This window comes from Uloborus diversus, chromosome 1, assembly GCF_026930045.1.
Source record: "Uloborus diversus isolate 005 chromosome 1, Udiv.v.3.1, whole genome shotgun sequence".
Lineage (NCBI taxonomy): Eukaryota > Metazoa > Arthropoda > Arachnida > Araneae > Uloboridae > Uloborus > Uloborus diversus.
Genome location: NC_072731.1, coordinates 140,200,938 through 140,220,930, shown reverse-complemented (window position 1 = coordinate 140,220,930; position 19,993 = coordinate 140,200,938). Strand labels below are relative to the sequence as shown.

At 33.2% G+C, this 19,993-nt stretch overlaps 1 protein-coding gene across 1 annotated transcript in view; it reads left to right on the top strand.

Moving 5' to 3' along the window:
- Window positions 1–19,993, top strand: part of LOC129232512 (copper-transporting ATPase 1-like) — a 98,784-nt gene that overhangs the window by 10,342 nt on the left and 68,449 nt on the right. Inside the window, exons 2-3 of the mRNA XM_054866655.1 lie at window positions 13,608–13,830; window positions 15,272–16,145. Of these exons, the coding sequence (XP_054722630.1) occupies window positions 13,726–13,830; window positions 15,272–16,145 (979 nt within the window). The 5' untranslated portion in view covers window positions 13,608–13,725. The remainder of the gene's footprint in view (window positions 1–13,607; window positions 13,831–15,271; window positions 16,146–19,993) is intronic.

Sequence of the window (19,993 nt, the reverse complement as noted above, 5' to 3'; positions counted from 1 at the left end):
GATGCTTACTTTGGAGGGTGAGTTAGCATTAGGCTGTAGGCGTGTAGATGGGGTAAACACTCCAGAGGGAAAGGGGGAAGTTAGCAAAAAGGAGGTTGGCATTAGCTGTGTGTTAGATAGTGGGAATATTCCAGAATTAAAGGAGGAAGTTAGTAAAAAGGATGTGGGAATTAGCTGTGTGTTAGATAGTGGAAAAATTCCAGAGGTAAAGGGGAAAGTTATTGCTGAGGCGACTGACTGGGAAACAAAGGGTATAATTTTGGGAGATTCAATGGTGCGTGAGGTTGGAAACTCAATAGGCAGAGTTAGACGTAAGGTGGCTAGATGTTGTTTGCCAGGGGCTCGGGTGAGAGATGTAAATAGGGTTGCTGAAAAGAAGGGGGTATTTAATAAAGAGGATGTAGTTACTTTGTGGGTGGGAACTAACGATGTAGGCCATAGTAACAATGATGAGTTTACAAAGGAATGGGATTCCCTGTTGGACAAAGCAACCAACTGTTCGGCAAATGTCCAAGTGGTTGGTTTGCTTCCCAGGTATGGAGTGCATAGGAGTTGGTTAAACCAACGGGCTAGGTGTATGAACCTGGTACTCGAGGAAATTTGCGTTAAGCGTAGTATCAGGTTTATTGATGTGTGGAGTAGATGTAAACGAGATTGGATTGCTACGGATGGCCTACATCTGAGCTCTACAGGGGTCAAAATGGTTAGTGGTTTGGTTTTAGAGGCTTCAGAATCAAAAAACTAAGTTGGAATGAGGGGCATGGTTTAAGGAGCAGAATTCGAAAGGGTACTAACTATCGGGATTTTAGTAGAAACGGAAATAGGGTGGCTAATAAAAGAAAAGATTTTAACACTTGGGATTCAAACAATCGTGCAGCATTAAATAAAAGTAAGATGGGCTTACTTAAGGTTTTTTATACAAATGCTCGTAGTATTAGGAACAAGATGGAAGAATTGAAAAGCATAATTATAGACGAGAGGTTGGATATTATTGGAGTTACCGAGACATGGGCTACCGAAAGTGATGATGATTTATTATCTATTGCTGGGTATAATTTGTTTAGACAAGATAGAGTAGGTAAAAGAGGTGGTGGGGTTTTATTTTATGTCAGAGACACTTTAATTTGCAATGAATTGGTAATTAATGATAAACCTAATGAGATTGATATGATTTGGATGGAGTTGATTAGTAATTAGGGCAAAAAACTACGTTTGGGGAATATTTATAGGCCACCCAACTTAAGCCAGGGTCAAGACGAACAGATGTTTAGTATTATTAGTGACATTTCTAGCAAGGGGTCAGTCATCATAATGGGAGATTTTAATTTTCCAGGAATTGATTGGAATAATTTTTACCATACTAATAGCAGAGAAGAGGATTTTTTGAAAGTAATTGGTGACTGTTTCTTAGATCAAATTGTAACTCAGGGTACTCAACAGGACGCGATTTTAGATCTAGTTTTCTGCGACATGGAAGGCTCTGTTCAGGGGTTATGTGTAGGGGAACACATTGGAGATAGTGACCACAACAGTATTAGGTTTGGGATTAAATTTGATATGCACAAAGTAGAGAATTTTAGGTTTGTGCCCAATTTCAGAAATACTGACTTTGTGGCACTTCGGCAGAGTTTGAAAGCAGTTTTTTCTTCTGGATTGGACAATAGCGATGTGAATCTTCAGTGGGCAGAGTTTAAGGAAAATCTAGCGAATACGGTTAGGGGTCATGTTCCTTTTAGGAGAAAGGGTGTCAACACTAAAATTTGGACAATGTGGTTCTCCAGGGAAACTAAAGACGCTCTAAATTACAAGCAAGCTGCTTTTCATAGATTTAGAGAAACAGGTCACAATGCAGATAGGCTCCAATATTGTAAGGCAAGGCGTAAATTTAAGTATTTGGTACGGATTCAGAAAAGAGAGTTGGAGCAAAGACTGGCAGATAACATAAACAGGAATCCCAAGAGGTTTTTTGCATACGCTAATTCGGGGAAAGTTCGAAATAGTCATATTGGGCTACTGGTTGATGAGCACGGAATTTTAATTCAGGACGATAGTGATATTGCTAATGTTCTTAATAACTTTTTTTCAAGTGTTTTTAACAGTAACTGTATCTCAACAGTTGACACCAACAAGACACAAGCTATAGTACAGCTTGAGGACTTTGTATTTTCCAGGGATGACGTTTTACTTCATTTGAAAAAAATTAAAGAGACTAAGGCTCCGGGGCCAGATAATATTTATCCGAAAATTTTAGTTGAATGTGCAGAGGAATTAGCAGATGTAATCGCAAACATTTTCAATGCTTCTTATAATTCGGGGACAGTGCCAGAGGACTGGAAGCTGGCTAACATTACACCGCTCTTCAAGAAAGGGTCTAAAGGGAGTGCGGGAAATTATAGACCTGTGAGTCTAACTTTGGTGGTTTGCAAAATTTTTGAAACATTGATGAAAATTAAGATAATAAATTTTCTAGAGACTAATAATCTATTGACTAGTTTTCAGTACGGTTTTAGGAAAGGTAAATCTTGTGCAACTAATTTATTACATTTCTATGACAAAGTTACCATGGCTTTGGACAATAAGAAGCCTGTAGATGTTGTTTACATTTATTTTCAAAAAGCTTTCGATAAGGTACCGCATGTTGCTCTACTTAACAAATTAGCTGATATAGGAATAGGAGGGAAAACTTTCATTTGGGTAAAAAATTGGCTGACCGGAAGGAAACAAAGAGTAGTTGTAAGGGGAAATTATTCTAATTGGAGTGAGGTCTTAAGCGGGGTTCCTCAAGGATCAGTGTTAGGGCCTGTTTTGTTCATTGTCTTTATGAACGATATTCACAAAAATATTTCTGGGAACATGAATTGTTTTGCTGATGATGTCAAAGTTATGGGGACTATAGAAAATGAAGAACAAGCAAATCAGCTGCAAGAGGATCTAGATCATATTACGGAGTGGGCTGATAAATGGGGTATGGTTGTTAATGTTGGTAAATGTCAAGTGCTACATTTAGGGCATGGAAATAAGTGTACAAGTTATTATTTGCAAGGTTCAGTCATTAGTCAGGCAGACAAAGTTACTGATCTGGGGGTCCTAATAAGTCAGGATTTAAAGTTTAGCCAACAGTGCAGCATTGCTAGCAACAAAGCCAATAAGATGCTTGGGTTTATCAATAGATCTATTTCAAATAAATCTAAAGAAGTTCTTCTGCCCTTATATAGAAGTTTGGTAAGACCCCATTTGGAGTATGCTGTTCAGTTTTTGTCTCCTTATCTTAAGAAAGACGTTAATGTATTGGAAAGGGTTCAAAGGCGGGCTACAAGGCTAATAAGTGGACTTTCCCACTTAGATTATGATTCCAGGCTTAGAAGGCTAAAAATGTACAGTCTTGAGCAAAGAAGAGACCGAGGGGACATGATTCAGCTGTTTAAATTTATTAAAACGAAAGATGTTACGGGGCTAAAGTTTAGCACTGAAAACAGGACAAGGGGTCATTGTTTTAAGCTATTTAAATCTCAGGCTAACATGGATATTAGGAAAAATTATTATTTTAGCAGGGTAGTGGAACCTTGGAACAGCTTACCGGAAGAGGTGGTAATGAGCAAAGGAGTAGACAGTTTTAAGAGGGCCATTGATCTTCACTGGGGATTGTAAATTGACTAGGAACCAGTCTAGCTGGGCCCAGAGCCTGTTGCTGGTCGTCACTTTTGTGTTTATTTGTATTTGTTTCAGAGAGAATGAAAATACCCTATTTTTTCAAACTGAAAGTTTTTTATGTTGCACTAGCTTTAAGCCCTAAAAAATGAAAAACAGTAATTATAATGAAAATATTCTTTATAGTTGCATAATCCCAGTGGCGCCGACTCCATGGGGCTTGAGGGGGCCCGAGCCCCCTCAAAAATATTTTTGAGGGGGCAGAGCCCCCCCCCCCCCAATAAATCATGAAAATTAATAGTTATATTTTGTTTTCTAAACTCACAAATTTATCTTTTATTTTCCTTGTTTGAAGATAGTTTTCTTTGCAAAATACATTCAGTAATGAGTTAAAATGAATAATTATTACGGTAGTAATCAGGTTAACTGAAAACGAGTCGTGTGAAAAATGATAGTGTTTCGGTGCTATAAGCACTCTTAGAATTTGTTCCAGTGCGCGAAGATACAAGTCAAGTCTGTCGCCTCTGGGCCGCGCTGCGCCGCTCATCTAAGTGTTGCTGATCTTGAAAAAATATATGAGGGTTTGATTTGTATATTAAATGGGAGGCGTGATAGTTTTAAATGCTTTTGGGAATTGTGTTTAAAAGAAAAACCTTCACAAAATGATGATTTTTCGCTTCCTCGGAATCGACATATACCAAAGAAGCATGAAAACAACGAAGTCAGCTCACCGTACACTTCCAAAATCCCAAAGGAGTACTACAAGGCACCCAAAGGCAATACATTGAGGTTTATGAAATGGTGCAATTTTGCATCATTGGATGATTTGCATCAACTGGACTCACACAGGGGCGGACTGGCCCTAAACTTTTAATGTGGAAAAAAAAAATTCATGCCGGCCCCATCCAAAAACGTTTAGCTGTAGTTTTCCAAACCTAAAAAGTTTCTAGTGTGTTTTTTCAAAAAAAAAAAAAAAAAAAGGTTCCTCCCAGCAGCCCTCATCTCTCTCCCCCCACTGAAATACCTAGATTTTTTTTTTTCAGAAATCCTTATTTAACTATTCATTTCAAGCAAACTAGTGGGCACATTTATTTAAACTAAGCATACAGCAAGCGCCCATAATATACAGATGATATTTCAAGAATCTAACTTTCTCAAAAATATTTGCAAGCTTAAATTGCTCTACGCAATAAAAAAACCACTGTGAAAACTGTGTGGCTTCTTTGAAAATCCGCATTTAAGAGTATTTCGTTTATGTAAAAGTGAATAAAAATCTTATTTAAAACAAAACGTAATACATTTGAGGCAGTGAGAAGTAAAGGGGTGTAAGCAGACATTTTCAAGTTTTGAGTAAAATTCGTATAAAGATTACATCCTAGGTAGGCTTTCATTGAATTTTTTCTAAATCATGCTGTACAGCGGCACCTACCAGGGCTGCTGGTACTATCTCTTGCCCCAAGACAGAGGAGGGGTCCACTTACCATTTGTACTGGTTATCTCCAAATTTTCAAATTTTCCTCTTGCATCCCTTGCTTCTCACTACCTCATATGGCCATGAGCGGTACTATTTACCCTTCAGAAAAATCTTTTTTTTTTAAAGTCTTTTCTTAAGATATTGTATTGTACGTATTCAAACTAATGAAAATTTTCATGTAAACCAAACGTAATATATCCGTTTAGAATGAATACATCACAGATCATGAGACAGTGAGAACTGATCGGAAATATCGGATAAGCCCGAATTAATCTGCAAAAAAAAAAAAAAAAAATAAAAAATAAAATAAAAAATAAATAAATAAAAAAAAAATAGAATTTCGCCCGAAAAAGTCGCTATTTGTCTCAGTGAGAAAACTGATTTTCAAAGGTATCTCTCAAAATGTTATCTAGTGAGTGAAATTTATTTGTCAGGTTCTAAGAACTAAAGTGAAAATCATGGGATATACACTTGGGGTGGGGGGATTGCGGTCTCCTCCCAAGGCCCTTGGTTTTAACGTAGATTTATATTGCCAATAATTTTAATACGGTAGTTTATATGCATGTAAAGATGGTTATGACCAAACTCCCCTCCCCTCTCCACAGAAAGCAAGTTCTGGCAGCGCTTGTGCTTTATGGTATATGTGTGGCCTATGCTACATATTAACTTGCCTTTAATAATAATATTCCACTGACACAACGTTTTCAAGTAAGAACAATTTATTTATCAGCTTCCAAGATTTAAAGTGAAAACGAAGAAATGTATTGGGAAAAGCAATAAGATGTACAATTTTCGTAAGTAAATGTGCTCAACTAGAGTTTAACCTACGAAGATGTTCAACAAAGTGAAACTCAACCGCTTAAACCAAAAATATAACTATTTATACTTCTATTGTACGAGTTTACATGCTTGCTGAAAATAAATAATAATCGAGTAACGAAAGAAAGCACAACACAGAAATGGTCCGACTTAAACCTTTTTAATGACATAAATTAAACGAAATTAATGAAAACGAAATAATATTTGAAAAAAGTTACTCAAGAGTAATAAACTAAAAATGACAAAATTAATATTACTCTTCAAACATCAGTGAAAATGTTTTCATACAAGGCCCTAATTTCGTCAAACTGAAAAATCTAATAATAACTTTGTAAATTCCAAATTAGTGCTAAATCTTATCATTTTATCCGGAAAAATTTTATCGAAATTTGAAAGTATGCTATTTAACGAATTTAAACATTGCATTTATCAATTTGACACTGAATAATAACATTAAAATTGAAAAGTATATGATGATAAGATTTTTAAAAATGTACTTTTCGTACTAGTTGCAATATGGTAGTGCTACTAATAAATTAAAAACTAATAGTTTCTGGGAATACTGCATTTCAGATTCGGAAATTTTAGATTTGCTTTTAAGATTGTAACATTAAAAATATAAGTAAAAATAGATACATTATTTATGATTAAAATGGGCAAAAACACTTAAAGCAATCACACTTATCAATCTAGCTAAGAAAGAAAAATCTATAAACAAGCATTACAAATCAGTTAACAGGAAAAAAAACTTCAAAAATAAAGATTATTAGATGAAATATTATTAAATACTTAAAATATGGTTAAAGAACCTAATTTTTTTTTCTTCTATAACTTAGTGTATCCCTTTAAAAGATAGGGAAACAAAATTTTACAGTATTTAAGACATAATAATTACTTAGATTTTTCAACATTCCTTTTTAATTTTATCAAAACATTTCTTTCAAAGCATGTAACTTATATTTTTTTCCTTAAAAGTAATAGATTATGAATATCCGTTAAAGACTACTTGGTACTAAAGATAAAAATAAAAGAAATTGGGAGAAAAAAACACATTTCTACAACATTAATATTTCTTACAAAAAAAGTCTACTTTGTTGAGCAACAGCATCAATGGTATCCTCTGAATCTATTTGATTTAAAATGTCCTTCTCTACAGATATCAACATGAGAGCTTCTAAATTTTCTTGAGAAAGGGTTAAACAAAAAATCATGAGTGTAAAAAAGAAATGAATTAAGTTCAGGAGGGCCATGCACATCCTCATATCTTGGACAAGCATACGAATTGTACTCAGGGCAGGTTCTACCGGAACAAACCCTTCTCTCTCTCTTCTTTGTTTTTTTTTTTTTTTCTTCAAGTTTAAACTGCACAAGTTTTTTATTCTTCCAAATCCTAAATTTCATACCAAAAAAAGGGGGGGGGGAGAGAAAAATGTTCTGCTGTCTTTGAGAAGTACATTAATAATCTTAGTTTATTATCTCCCTTCAAAAATTAATTACTCTTGAAAAAAAAAACATAAAAAATGTGTGTAACAATAATTGGATAAAATTGGTACAGTATTTAGGCTTTAAATTAAAATTAAGTACAGTAAAACCTGTAGAGTTGACCACCTGTCTATGTTGACCTCTTTTGTCAGGAACGGAATTAGTCCTATCTTATATAATGAAGGAAAACTTCTGTAACTTGACCACCTGTCTATCTTGACCACTAATGTACGCCAAATTTGGTTTGGAGCATTGTAAAAAAAACCTTTCTAAGTTTATCACTTGGTTTTTTTTTTTTTAACTTTCTTCAGCAAATTATTTTATTATTTATTAATTTATTGTTATTGTATTATTATTTGATAGCTTTCCAAGAATGTTTTTAATGCTTTGATGACGGACTAGCAATTTACTAACTAAACAGCAGCATAAAGCTTATGCTGATCTTTATTCTCCAAACTTGTTTTTCATTTGTTGTTCTATTTGAGATAGTTTTTTGTACTTTGTTCAATAAAAATAGGTGTCAGTAGAAAAGTACAAAGTGTTTTCTTTCAGTTGCAATAGGTTCTGGCAATTCTGGAATTGCGCTAAGGCCCGGATCTGTACATTTTGGGCCCTCTACAACAAAGTGGGTAGGGCATCTCCCTAGTGGCCCAGTGTCTATTTGTAAAGTTAATAAGTCTCAATGCTAGTTTTTTTCCTTCAATTTCTAGGGCCGTCAGCCCTCTTGAGGAAGTGAGCCCCCCCCCCCCCCCCCCGCACTGCGGGTACGCAGATATGGACTTGCTAAAGAGCCCTTCTGGCTTATTTCGAGTGTAAGGGATTAAGATATAGGATATTTTAATTTTGCCTTTATGAACTGAGAGAGTCGAGCTTGTTGCTCTTTGGGCTGTAAGTGTTACATAAAAAGGCTTCAAAAAGAAAGTTTTGAACTTGAAATTAATAAAAAGTATGAAATATTAAAATGAATTCAAAAAGGAGAAACCCAGAGAAAATTAGCTGGCACATATGGAATTTCTAAAACTACGGCGTCTAATACAGTTTAAAACAAGGAAAAAATAATAAAACTATTTGAATAGTATTTTTAATTATGGTTTCACTTTCAATAATGTTAAACAATGAAAGTTAGTTGAACAGAAAGAGTAATAAGGGTGAATTCCTCGAAAAAATGAATACACGATGCGAGAAATGACAAAAAATATTTCAAAAAATCATTACTGCCCTTTATAAGTACTGCACCGCGAGTGGTCAACTTACACAGGTTTCACTGTATGCAAAAAATACCTAATATCGATTTTACGTTCCTCTAAAATTTGCTTTTTTCAAGGAAAAAGGTAAGGGGGGCGACGGATAAAAAAATGTTGAAAATCACTGTTTTAAATATTTATACTGTTTGTACTTTTATAAATGTTATCTTTGCTAAACGAAAATAGATGAATTGGACGTTGTTATACAAAAATGAGTTATCCAACAAAAATTTTCAAAAAAATAATGAGTTATTCACATAGGTTGGCAGATAAACTGATACACTACGGTGATACAAAGACGATTGATACGGTGATACTGATACAAAGACGATTTCTATTAATATGCCATCTATGAAGTTCAGTTTAGAACTCAATTTACTCAAAAGTACTGCTTGGTGGGTTGACCCATTTTTGTGTAACACCGTCAATTTGTTATAATTATAACTGACAGTTCAAGTTCTTATTATTTAAAGTGCTGATGACCAAAAAAAAAAAAAATTAAAAAGCACATGATGATTAAAAATATTAAACTTACCTAAAAAAAATTCTTGTCACCCTTGAATTTAAAACACATGCAATCCCATTGAGCAGTCAACACGGTGTATAACAAATGACTCGTTTTTTTCCTCGAGGGCAAAATTGTGGAGTTCTCAAAATTATCTAATTGGTTGAGAAAGTTGTGGATCTATCTATTGCAAAGTGCTGGGAAACAGAAGAAAAAAAAACAAAAAAAAAAAAAAACGAAGGACGAAAAGGAAAAAAAAAAGCTTTTTAGCAGACGTTTTGCTCCTATTCATTCTATTCTTAGGATGGCGCCTTTCTCTTATTTCATTTGAAAAAGGTTCAATGTAATCTTTTCCCAGACAGTCTCAGATCGTCTCAGATGGCCACAAAAAAGATCCCCACCCCCAATAAAACTCCTTACCAGAATTCCAGGAAACATCAATCCCGAACAGATACGAGAGACACCCATGGACCCTGAAGGCTTCGCTTCGGACGAAGACCACCCAACAAAGACATTGTTTCGTTTTCCCTACGTAACAAGATACGGTAATAATTAGGCAAGAACAGAGTAACGTCCTGAGAGTGACCGTTGGAAAAGGAGCGGCTGTCCTCCTCTCCCTCCGCCCCCCCCCCCCCCCCAAAAAAAGAGCAGTTCTGGCTGTAGCCCTCGACACAAGAACGGCCGCCCTAGCTAAAAACTTTTTTTTTAAATAAAATTGAGGAACACGGCACGTACACATTGAATGCACAGAAAACGGCCCGAGTTAAGGACGGCCCATGTGGAATTTTCCACATCTCACACGTGGCCAGTCCGCCCCTGGACTCACACAGGTCATTGTAGTTGAACAAGAGTGCTTGCTTTTATTAAGCAGAGGTGAAACAAATTTCGAAAAATTAACTGAGTTTTACAAAAATGACTTAGATATTGAGAGACTGCGGTTATGCTTGAACATGTCAGTTGATATCACTAATGAAAAAACAACGGGTCTTAAAAAAACATGCGTAAATTAAATTACCTTTTTACACAAATACTGTGCGCGTTAATATTTATTTTTTCCTTTTTTCATTGCCAAAAAATATGTGTCAGGCCTGTGGAGTTTTTGGGTCTCTAATGTTGATTATAAAAAAAACTTTAAAACTCACTATTTTTCATCTCATATTTAGAAAAATTCCCGCGTCAATACCCCGCTGTTCTCCTCCCCTCCCCCCTCCCAATTTTTTTTAAAGTCGGCGTCTCTGATAGTGCTCGTCCATGAAAGTCAAGTGTCCCATCTTATATCTATCAATGCCTAGCTACGGCACTGAAAGGATCCCCATAAAATAGAACAAAAAAAAAATATGTCTCTTACTAAGACAAGTGACATGATATAGTTGAGCCAGAAAATTTGTAAACCAATTTTTAGATTATTTTACTTCGAAAACGCCATGACACATACTGTTTGTTTGTTAAAATTATGTACACCAGAAAATATGGCATTTTCAATGTACAAAAATATAACATTTTTTGGGGGGAGGGAGGACCTCCGAAAGATTACATAGCCCCTTAAAGCCCCGGTGATGTCCGCCCCCCCCCCCCCAATAATTTTTGCAAGTCGGCGCCCCTGCATAATCCTCATATTATTAGCTTTAATTTGACATATTATTTATTGCAAAAGGACAATTTTGAAATTTTTACCCTCATGTCCACTTTTTCATGGAAATGTCCTATTGCAGTCTTGGTACCTCCTAGCTCTGGTAATGTACTTACTATTGTTGTCGTGTGCCAGCTAGGCTGGCAATTTGGGGTGCGCTGCTTCACTTTTCCAACTGTACCGTAATTTGGTGTGAAGCCAGACTCCTACAGTACACAACTATTCACAGCATAACAGTACATTCACACAAGAAAGGACAGGGACAGGCGAGAAAGAACGTCCATGGCCGAGACAGGATTCCAACCCGGACCTTCCTGTCGCAGTTGGGCTTCTCTGACCACTAGACAAGGCAGGCGGCAATGTACTTACTTGAGCCACTTAGTCCCTAAAATTAGGATATGTTTTAGAAAACCCTGAACGAATTATGATTCATTATAATTGCAATAAAAGCGTATTTAATTTATTAATGGAAATAATTTAATCTAGTGCTGAACTTTCTTAAAAAGGCCACGGTTAGTACAAAATCATTTTATAATGAAAATTTTGTTAGGAAAGTTTGGTTTGCTGTTTATTTGTGTTAAAGCTTTTTCGCATAATACCTGCATTAAAATAATAGTTTCATCTAAGACGAACAAAATATTCTGAGCTCGTCACTAACATTTTCCAGGGTTTGTACTTTCTTAAATAACCCTTAAAAAACCCTTAATTTCATCAAACAAAATTAAGGTTCCTAAAAAACCCTATAAAATTAGTTCTATAGAATTCTATTTACTTATAGAATTCTACAGAGTTATTTTCATAGAATCCTATAGAAATGTCCTATAGAAAATTGGGCCATAATTCTATAAAACTCTATACAGGTTATTTCTTATATCTCTATAGATCTTATAGAACTTCTATAGATCTTTTTGTAGAGCCTCTATAGATCTTCCTATACAGCCTCTAGATCTTATTAAGAGCCTCATAAAACACAATGACAATGCTTTATATAATCAATATATGTTTGACAAAACCAAATTATGCCTAAAATATTAGGTGCAACAATTTATTCCAATGATTACACATTGTTGGATAGAGACACTGCATGAAACTGGATAATGGCACCATTTGGGAGTGCTAATTAAATATTAAAACCCCTATCAGTACAAAAATAAATGCTAACGCGTCCAAACTTTCGGTTATTGGTACTTACATATAAATTAATAATGCAAAAATCACTAGTAAATTAATGTCATTATTCAGTCATGAGTCCAGCAGTGTTAAATCGCATGATCTTGCAGGCCAATTCACGGGTTCATTACAGATTATTCGTTCACCGAACGTTACTTTCAATAAATCAATTGTGACACGCGCTGTGTGGCATGTTGCACCGCCTTATTGTCTATTCATGATGTAATGGCAAACCGAACTGAACACAAAACAAGTGACAGCTATCAAAGTGGCACACATATCAAACAGTGTTGCCAACTTCATGATGAAATGGCAAACTGAACTGAACACAAAACAAGTGACAGCTATCAAAATGGCACACATATCAAACAGTGTTGCCAACTTCAAGTTCTATACATGTAAAAAAAACACTTTATTTGCCTCTAATTAAGGGGTACTGGAGTTAAGAGACAGTCACAGAGAAAAAAATAATGTATGAGTGTTGAAGACATTGAATTTTTCGGATTTAAAGTTTCACTTTTCCTCCAAAAATTAATTGATGAAAGTGTGGCATTAGCATGTTATGCAAATGAAACTAGTTATGTAATGAAAAAGTCTTGCTGAAATTTACATGTATGATTAGCCCTCAGCAATTTATTAAAGTAGGCTCAGGGTCGATGGAGAGTGCACAGCTACTAACAAGCTTTGTATATGAAACTTGAAACATGAATTTTAATTGTAATTTACATTGTGTTGCATTGTAAATTACATGGCATGAAGGAAATCTATGTAATGAATTACTTCAAAATAATTTCTGTATAGTACAAAACTGTGCCAGTACAAAATTTTTGATTCACTTTCAATTAATAAAATAATATAAATTTAGAAAGTTTCCTAATTGTAAATTTCATTTATATATGAAACTTTTTTAGTATTTGATCTTAAATGTAAAAATTATGTTTAAAATTACACCGAGTGAGCAAATACTACATACATCAACTAAAATATTTCCAAAGAAGGGACACCTTTATTTAAGGGACAAAATATCTGGTCCTCTTGCTATTCATAATTGAGAGGGTCTATTGTAGTGTGAAACATACTAAAGTAATTCTTTAAATGTTTTTATTTGCATGTTTGTGCGCTTTTTAATCATGAATTAGAAAAAGTGATTAATCAATCAGATTATCTTTGTCAGATGTGTTAAGAAAATTCAATTTTTATCTCATATCAGTGTTTGGTTTGATTTCTAAGTCATTTTATTTGTTTTTCTCATGAGATCATATTTCCACCATTTAGTTTTACTTTGTAAAAAAAAAATATTGTGTCACTTTCATTTATTTTTATCAATAGGTATCTTATCACTATATAGTTTAAGTAAAGATATTCAGATGGGAGGGGGGTGTAGTTCATGAAATTAATTTAATGATTTTCTTTGACTTTGATAGCTTTTGTGCATTAATGATTCATTTTTTTCTCCTCAAATTCTTTTTGTAAAATCTGATTAATGAAAAATATATGTATCTGGAATAATAAAATAAAGATGATTTTTCAATATGTTGTTAAAGATTCTGATTAAAATAAAAAACTGTGTAATAATATAGCCTTACTTTAGATTATGTTTCATTCTCATTTCTAAGATGTATTTATATTCTTCAGCCAAACAGCTTATCTGAAACTACTCTAAATATAGAACTTCCTGGAAGTTCATTCAAGCATAATATCTGAAAGAAAGGCACGCTTTTGTGTCTGCATTGCTGAACTACAGAATTTGAAAATGGAGAAAAAGATAACCTTGGAAATAAGAGGAATGACTTGTAACTCTTGTGTAAAAACTATTCAAGATAAAATCAGTATAGCAAATGGAGTAAAGAGCATTGTGGTAATTAATACTTCAGATAATTCAACTAGTTTTTAAAATGCTTTCTTTTATTTAGTGAGACAGAGGTGAAGTGGTATTTATTTTGTTTTTAATTTGAAAATAGATGTAAATGCTGAAAACTATTAAGGTACATAAGTTTTTAGAAACCTTCTTTAATTAGTGAATTGTCAAGAAGTCTTTTTTTAACTGGTCATTTAATTTGAAAAATAATAAATGCTGAATCTAAAAAAAAAAAAAAAAAATTCCACATAATTCTGCAGTGCAATATGCAATGTTTTAATCATAGATATTAAAAAATAAAATAAAATTGCAGCTGCTTTGTGTATTTGTATTGCTGTGTAAAGTCCAAAATTAACTAAAATAAGGTATAACAGGTAGGCTTGAAAAGTAAAAAAAAAAAAAGAAAAAAAAACTGGAGGTAATAGAGAGTAGAGTCCAATCCCACTTCTAAATATATTTATACCCTTAGCAGTAGAAATTTTGAGCATTATCTTTTCCATTCTGACAGCTATGTTAAATTTGCCCTGAATCAATTTTTGAAGAGTAAATTTGAGAATTCTTCATGTTTTATCCCTTTAATTATTAAATAGATAAGTACAAAATTTGGGTTGTAAGAAGCTAAGGGATGTAAATGCCAAAAATTAAAAATTTGGAGATAACCAGTGAAAAATGGTAGGAGAACCTATCTTCTGTTTTAGGGCAAGAGATAGTACTAATAGCTCTAGATTTAGAAAAAAATTTCAGTGAAACCCTACCTAGGAGCTGAACTTAAAACGCGTTTTACTCAAAACTTGAAAATCATTTGAATCACATCCCTTTGCCTCAATTGAAATAAAGTACCTTTTCGATTACCTTTGGAGGTTTCTTTTCCTTTTTTTTTTAGATATCCTTGTTAGTGGGATTTTTTTATTGTTATCACTTTTTATTCAGTTGTATATTTGCAAGCCACTGTGTATAACTACTGTTTTTTTTTTTTTTTTTTTTTTTTTTTTTTTAACATGAATGGCTTTTTTGTTTGAGAATTCTATTGAAAATCTGTTGATTTATGCTTATTCTGATAAAGAGAGGGATTGAAGGCTTTGTAGTAAGATTTACTATGTCTTGTAATCCTAAAAAATACAACCTTAAATTAATCCTCTTAAGTATAATCTTCTGTCACATGATATTGTGAAATTGCTATCCCAAGTTGTTCAGAGCATTTTTGCAGACAAAAAACAACATCCATTTCCTTTTAGTCTGTGAAGCTAATAAAATGGATTTCTTTAAGAAATATAGCTATGTTAGTTTATTTATACATATATTCTTTACAAAATATTGTTCCTTATGAATTTTTAATTTAAGTATGATGTAAAAATAAGTATGATATTGAAATTTCTTTTTTAAATATTTGTATTATTTTAAAAACTTTTCTATAATTTAGTAATTGTTTTCTGCTTTACAGGTGACTTTAGAAACAAATTCAGCTGAAATTGAATTCAATAGTGATATAGTTTCAGATATGCAATTGGCTGAACAAATTGAAGATATGGGATTTGAAGTTCCCATTCTTTCAAAACCAAACTTCATCAAAAGTACTTTCATAGTAAAAGGAATGACATGCAACACTTGCGTTCGTAAAATTGAGTCAAATGTCTTAAGCTATTCTGCTGTGAAAAGTATTCGTGTTTCTTTTGATGAAAGACTTGCAAGAATTGTTTATGATTCTAAAAATATTAGTGAAAGTGAATTATGTAAAATAATTTCCGAACTAGGATTTGTGTGTGAACCTGTCCCGTTAAATGTAGATCCTGAATCATTTGCCAAAATCACTGTGATAGGAATGACATGTCATTCATGTGTAAATAACATTGAAGATTTTGTTGGTAAAAAGCCAGGAGTGAATAAAATTTCAGTATCGTTGTCTGATAAAATGGCCTCCATATGGTATGATCCGAATATCATTAAATCAAATGAGCTTAGAGATGTTATTGATGATATGGGCTTTGAAGCTTCCATTCTGGAGGTGGCTGATCTTACAGACAAACTGAAGTGTGTGGCCTTGCATATTCAGTCATTTGGGTCAACAGTGTGGTCTTCTGAAGACGAAGATCAATTGTTTTTCTCCAAAGGTGTGATCAGTATTAAAACAGTGAGTTCTGAAAGTGTCCTCGTGTATTATATGCCTAGCGTCACTTGTATGAATGATATTATGAATTTCATTCAGTCAATGGGTTTTATGTGTAATGAAACAGTAAGAGATTCTTCAAAAGATCTCTCATTTTCGGATGTTCCAGATGCATCAACTAATGTTATCAAGAACGGATTTACCGATTTAAGTAAGTTTTTTTCATTTAATGATTTTGTTTCTTTTACATTTTATTACTGATTTTTTCTTAAAAGTTACTCTAAACTACCTGGATGACGTGGATTTTGGTTCATATCTTTCTTGGTGCTTCTACTTAGTATTTCTCAGTATTTTTTTTTTTTTTCCAAATTAGATTTACATTCATTTGTCATCTGGATCATTATACAAGAAATGTAGGTTTTTGAAATTGGAATTCATGAAAAAAAAATTTTCAATTTTTTAAAAAGTTACTTTACATTGTTCCTTTTAGGCACCTTTTTACTCTCGCATAGTTAGTCATTCTTTATTGGTTATTTTGTAACTTTCTTTTGTGGTTAAAATTTTGGATGTGAACGGAGGGTAACAGATAGTAAATATATATTTTAAATGTTATTTTTAAACGTTTCATTTAAATAAACATTGCATCTTGTATGAAGAATATGATTTGAACTGATTAAAATGTACACATCTTTCTTAAAATGGATTTTTAAAGAATGTTGTATGCTCCATTTCTTATTGTATATCCTCCATTACATCCATACTGTAACGGAGGATACAAATACATATGTTTTGCTATGATCATTGGGTTGATTTAGGGTTAACGCAGCATGTTATTTAGAATTTACTTTTAAAAAAGTGATTCAATTTTAACTATAAAATTTTTTTTTGTACACAAACAATTCTTTCCTTTTTAACTCAAGAACGGAGGATACAAGTTAAATCGGATCGAACCTATTTGACTTCCAAGAGAATAATGCTGAAATTCTTTCACACTAAGTTCTTTTGCTTCACTATGAAGACCCAGAGTTAAAAAGGGCTAACTTGTGATTCTAAACCTCTGTAATGAGCTGCCAGTACTGCCGTCTGTAGTAAATTTTATTACTTAATTAAATCCTGAATGGAGGATACAAGAAATACTGCGACAGTAATTCATTGACAGTGATTTTTTTATTTTACAACATAATTCTTTTAACCTATTAAAAAAACATCAAGTAATTTAAATTTCACTATTAAATCTTATATTTTTTTGTATTGAGTAAATAAATGAAAAAGTACATGAGAAAAAATGTGTTGTTACATGTAACGGAGGCATACTGTCTGACCACGGATTGTATGGAAAGACAAACATCAGTCTATGATTTTTTACCGATGTCAGCTTTTGCAGAAGCAGTCTCATTCAAATGAGCGGAATACGCGCATCAAATTTTTACTTTTCCCCCTTATTCACATAGATTCGTCTTATCTGGACGTTTAAAAATTTCATGCAGTCCATGGTTGGACTGTACAAGTATCTCTCCGTTCAGTGAAAAAAACATTTAAAATTTTTTATAGCATCATTAATTTGTATTGATCATTTTCAAAACTTGTTATATTTTTCTAAATCTCTTAAAAAAGTGCTTAAAAATAAATATTTTTGAAACTAACCATCCTGGACCTTAAAAAGTGTGTTTTTTGTAGAATGACCAATCTGTATACTTTAATCCAAGTTAAAACTAATAAATTGATAGTTTTTCATAACATTTGCATAGCATTCTTTGCTGCAAAATTAAATAGGCAAACTGCCAAGTTTTTTATTATTTTTATTTTTATGATAAAAGTATAGTAATGCCTTTCTTTCTGTAACAAATCTTTACTGTTTAATTCTGTCTCTTCTATTTGTTTTTACCTATATCCCCTACAGTTTCTTGAGCCACATACACATACCAATCTTATGACTGAGTTCAACTAATAAAGTGTAATTTCAATGTGAAACAAATTTGAAAGTATGGTCATTTGTCATTGGGAAATAGTTTCTTTAAAAATCTGAAAAAGTGGCATTTGAATCAAATACAAGGAGGCGCCAAACTTTAAACGGAAATTTCTCATTTTGAACTCAGATGCAAATACCACTTATGCGCTTAGCATGGCAGAATAGTTGTTAATTAAAAATTTTGGGACATTTTTAGCTTCCATTTTAAGGATTTTTAAATCTTCAAAAGACTAAGTACTCTAAAAGTCTTTGAAGTTTATTTATTTATTCATTTCTTTCATGATTTTATTCGTCAGTGAAAATGGAACGTTTTAATTCAACTATTCTCCTTCAACTTAACGCCACTCTTCAAGAAGGGGTCTAAAGGTATTGCTGGGAATTATAGACCTGTAAGTTTGACTTCGGTGATTTGTAAGATTTTCGAAACTTTGATCAAAATTAAGATCATGATGTTCTTAGAGACTAATAGTCTGTTGACTAGTTTGCAGTATGGTTTCAGGAAAGGTAAATCCTGTACTACTAATCTATTGCATTTCTACGACAAGGTTACCTCAGCTTTAGATAACAAAAAATGTGTGGATGTTGTTTATATTGATTTTCAAAAAGCTTTTGACAAGGTACCGCATGTTGCTCTTCTCAGCAAGTTAGCTGACATTGGAATAGGAGGAAAAACTTTACTTTGGGTAAGAAATTGGCTTACTGGTAGGAAGCAAAGAGTAGTTGTGAGAGGAAATCACTCTAATTGGAGTGATGTTTTAAGTGGGGTTCCTCAGGGATCAGTTTTAGGGCCTCTTTTGTTTATTTCTGGAAGCATGAATTGTTTTGCTGACGATGTAAAAGTTATGGGGATTGTCGAAAATGAAGAACAAGTAAAACAGCTGCAAGAGGATTTAGATCATATTACTAAGTGGGCAGATAAATGGGGTATGGCAGTTAATGTAGGGAAATGTCAAGTGCTACACTTAGGTCATGGAAATAAGCGTATGAGATATCGTTTACAGGGTTCAGTCATAAATCAGGCAGAAAATGTTATGGATCTGGGTGTCTTTATAAATCAGGACTTCAAGTTTAGTCAACAGTGCAGTATTGCTAGTAACAAAGCCAACAAAATGCTTGGGTTCATCAATAGATCTATTTCAAACAAATCTAAGAAAGTTCTTCTGCCTTTATATAGGAGTTTAGTAAGACCTCATTTGGAGTATGCTGTGCAATTCTGGTCGCCTTATCTGAAGAAAGATATTTTTGTATTGGAAAGGGTTCAAAGAAGGGTAACTAAATTAGTAAGGGGACTCTCAGATTTAGATTATGATACCAGACTTAATAGGCTTAACATGTATAGCCTAGAGCAAAGGAGAGTCAGAGGGGACATGATTCAGTTATTTAAATTTATCAAAATGAAAGATGTAAATGGATTAAATTTTTGCGGGGAAAGCAGGACAAGGGGTCATTGTTTTAAGCTATTTAAATCTCAGGCTAACTTGGAAATCAGGAAAAACTACTACTTTAGCAGGGTCGTGGGCACTTGGAATAGCTTACCGGAAGAGGCGGTAATGAGCAAGGGAGTGGATAGCTTTAAGAGGGCCATTGATCTTCATTGGGGACTAATTAATTGACCAGGACCAGCCTAGCTGGGCCCAGAGCCTGTTGCTGGTCGTCACATTTGTATTTGTATTTGTATTTATTAAAAGTAAATTTCAGATATTGATGTAAGATGAGAAAATTTAAACAAGATCTATGAGTTATATTGTGTTTGTGTATGTTTGAATAACTTATCAATGTGGTTTCTAAATTATATTTATGACATGTTGAGGCATAAACATTTTTACTTCTTTTAAATAAATCTTTAATTCATGCAATTTTTAAAACTTGATTTTATTTTTTAAATCTTTCTGTTTAAGAAATGTTTTTGGCATTGAGAAACTTTACTTTTCAAGTTTAAACAGCTAATAAATTCCCAAAAAGTGTTTTTTTTTTTAAATCGAAGTGAAAAGAGTCTCACATCTTTATACTAGCATCCCCCCCCCTCTGTTTTTGTAATAATTAGAATCTTTTTATAAATATGTTATTAAAGGGATTTTTTTCTCTTTTGT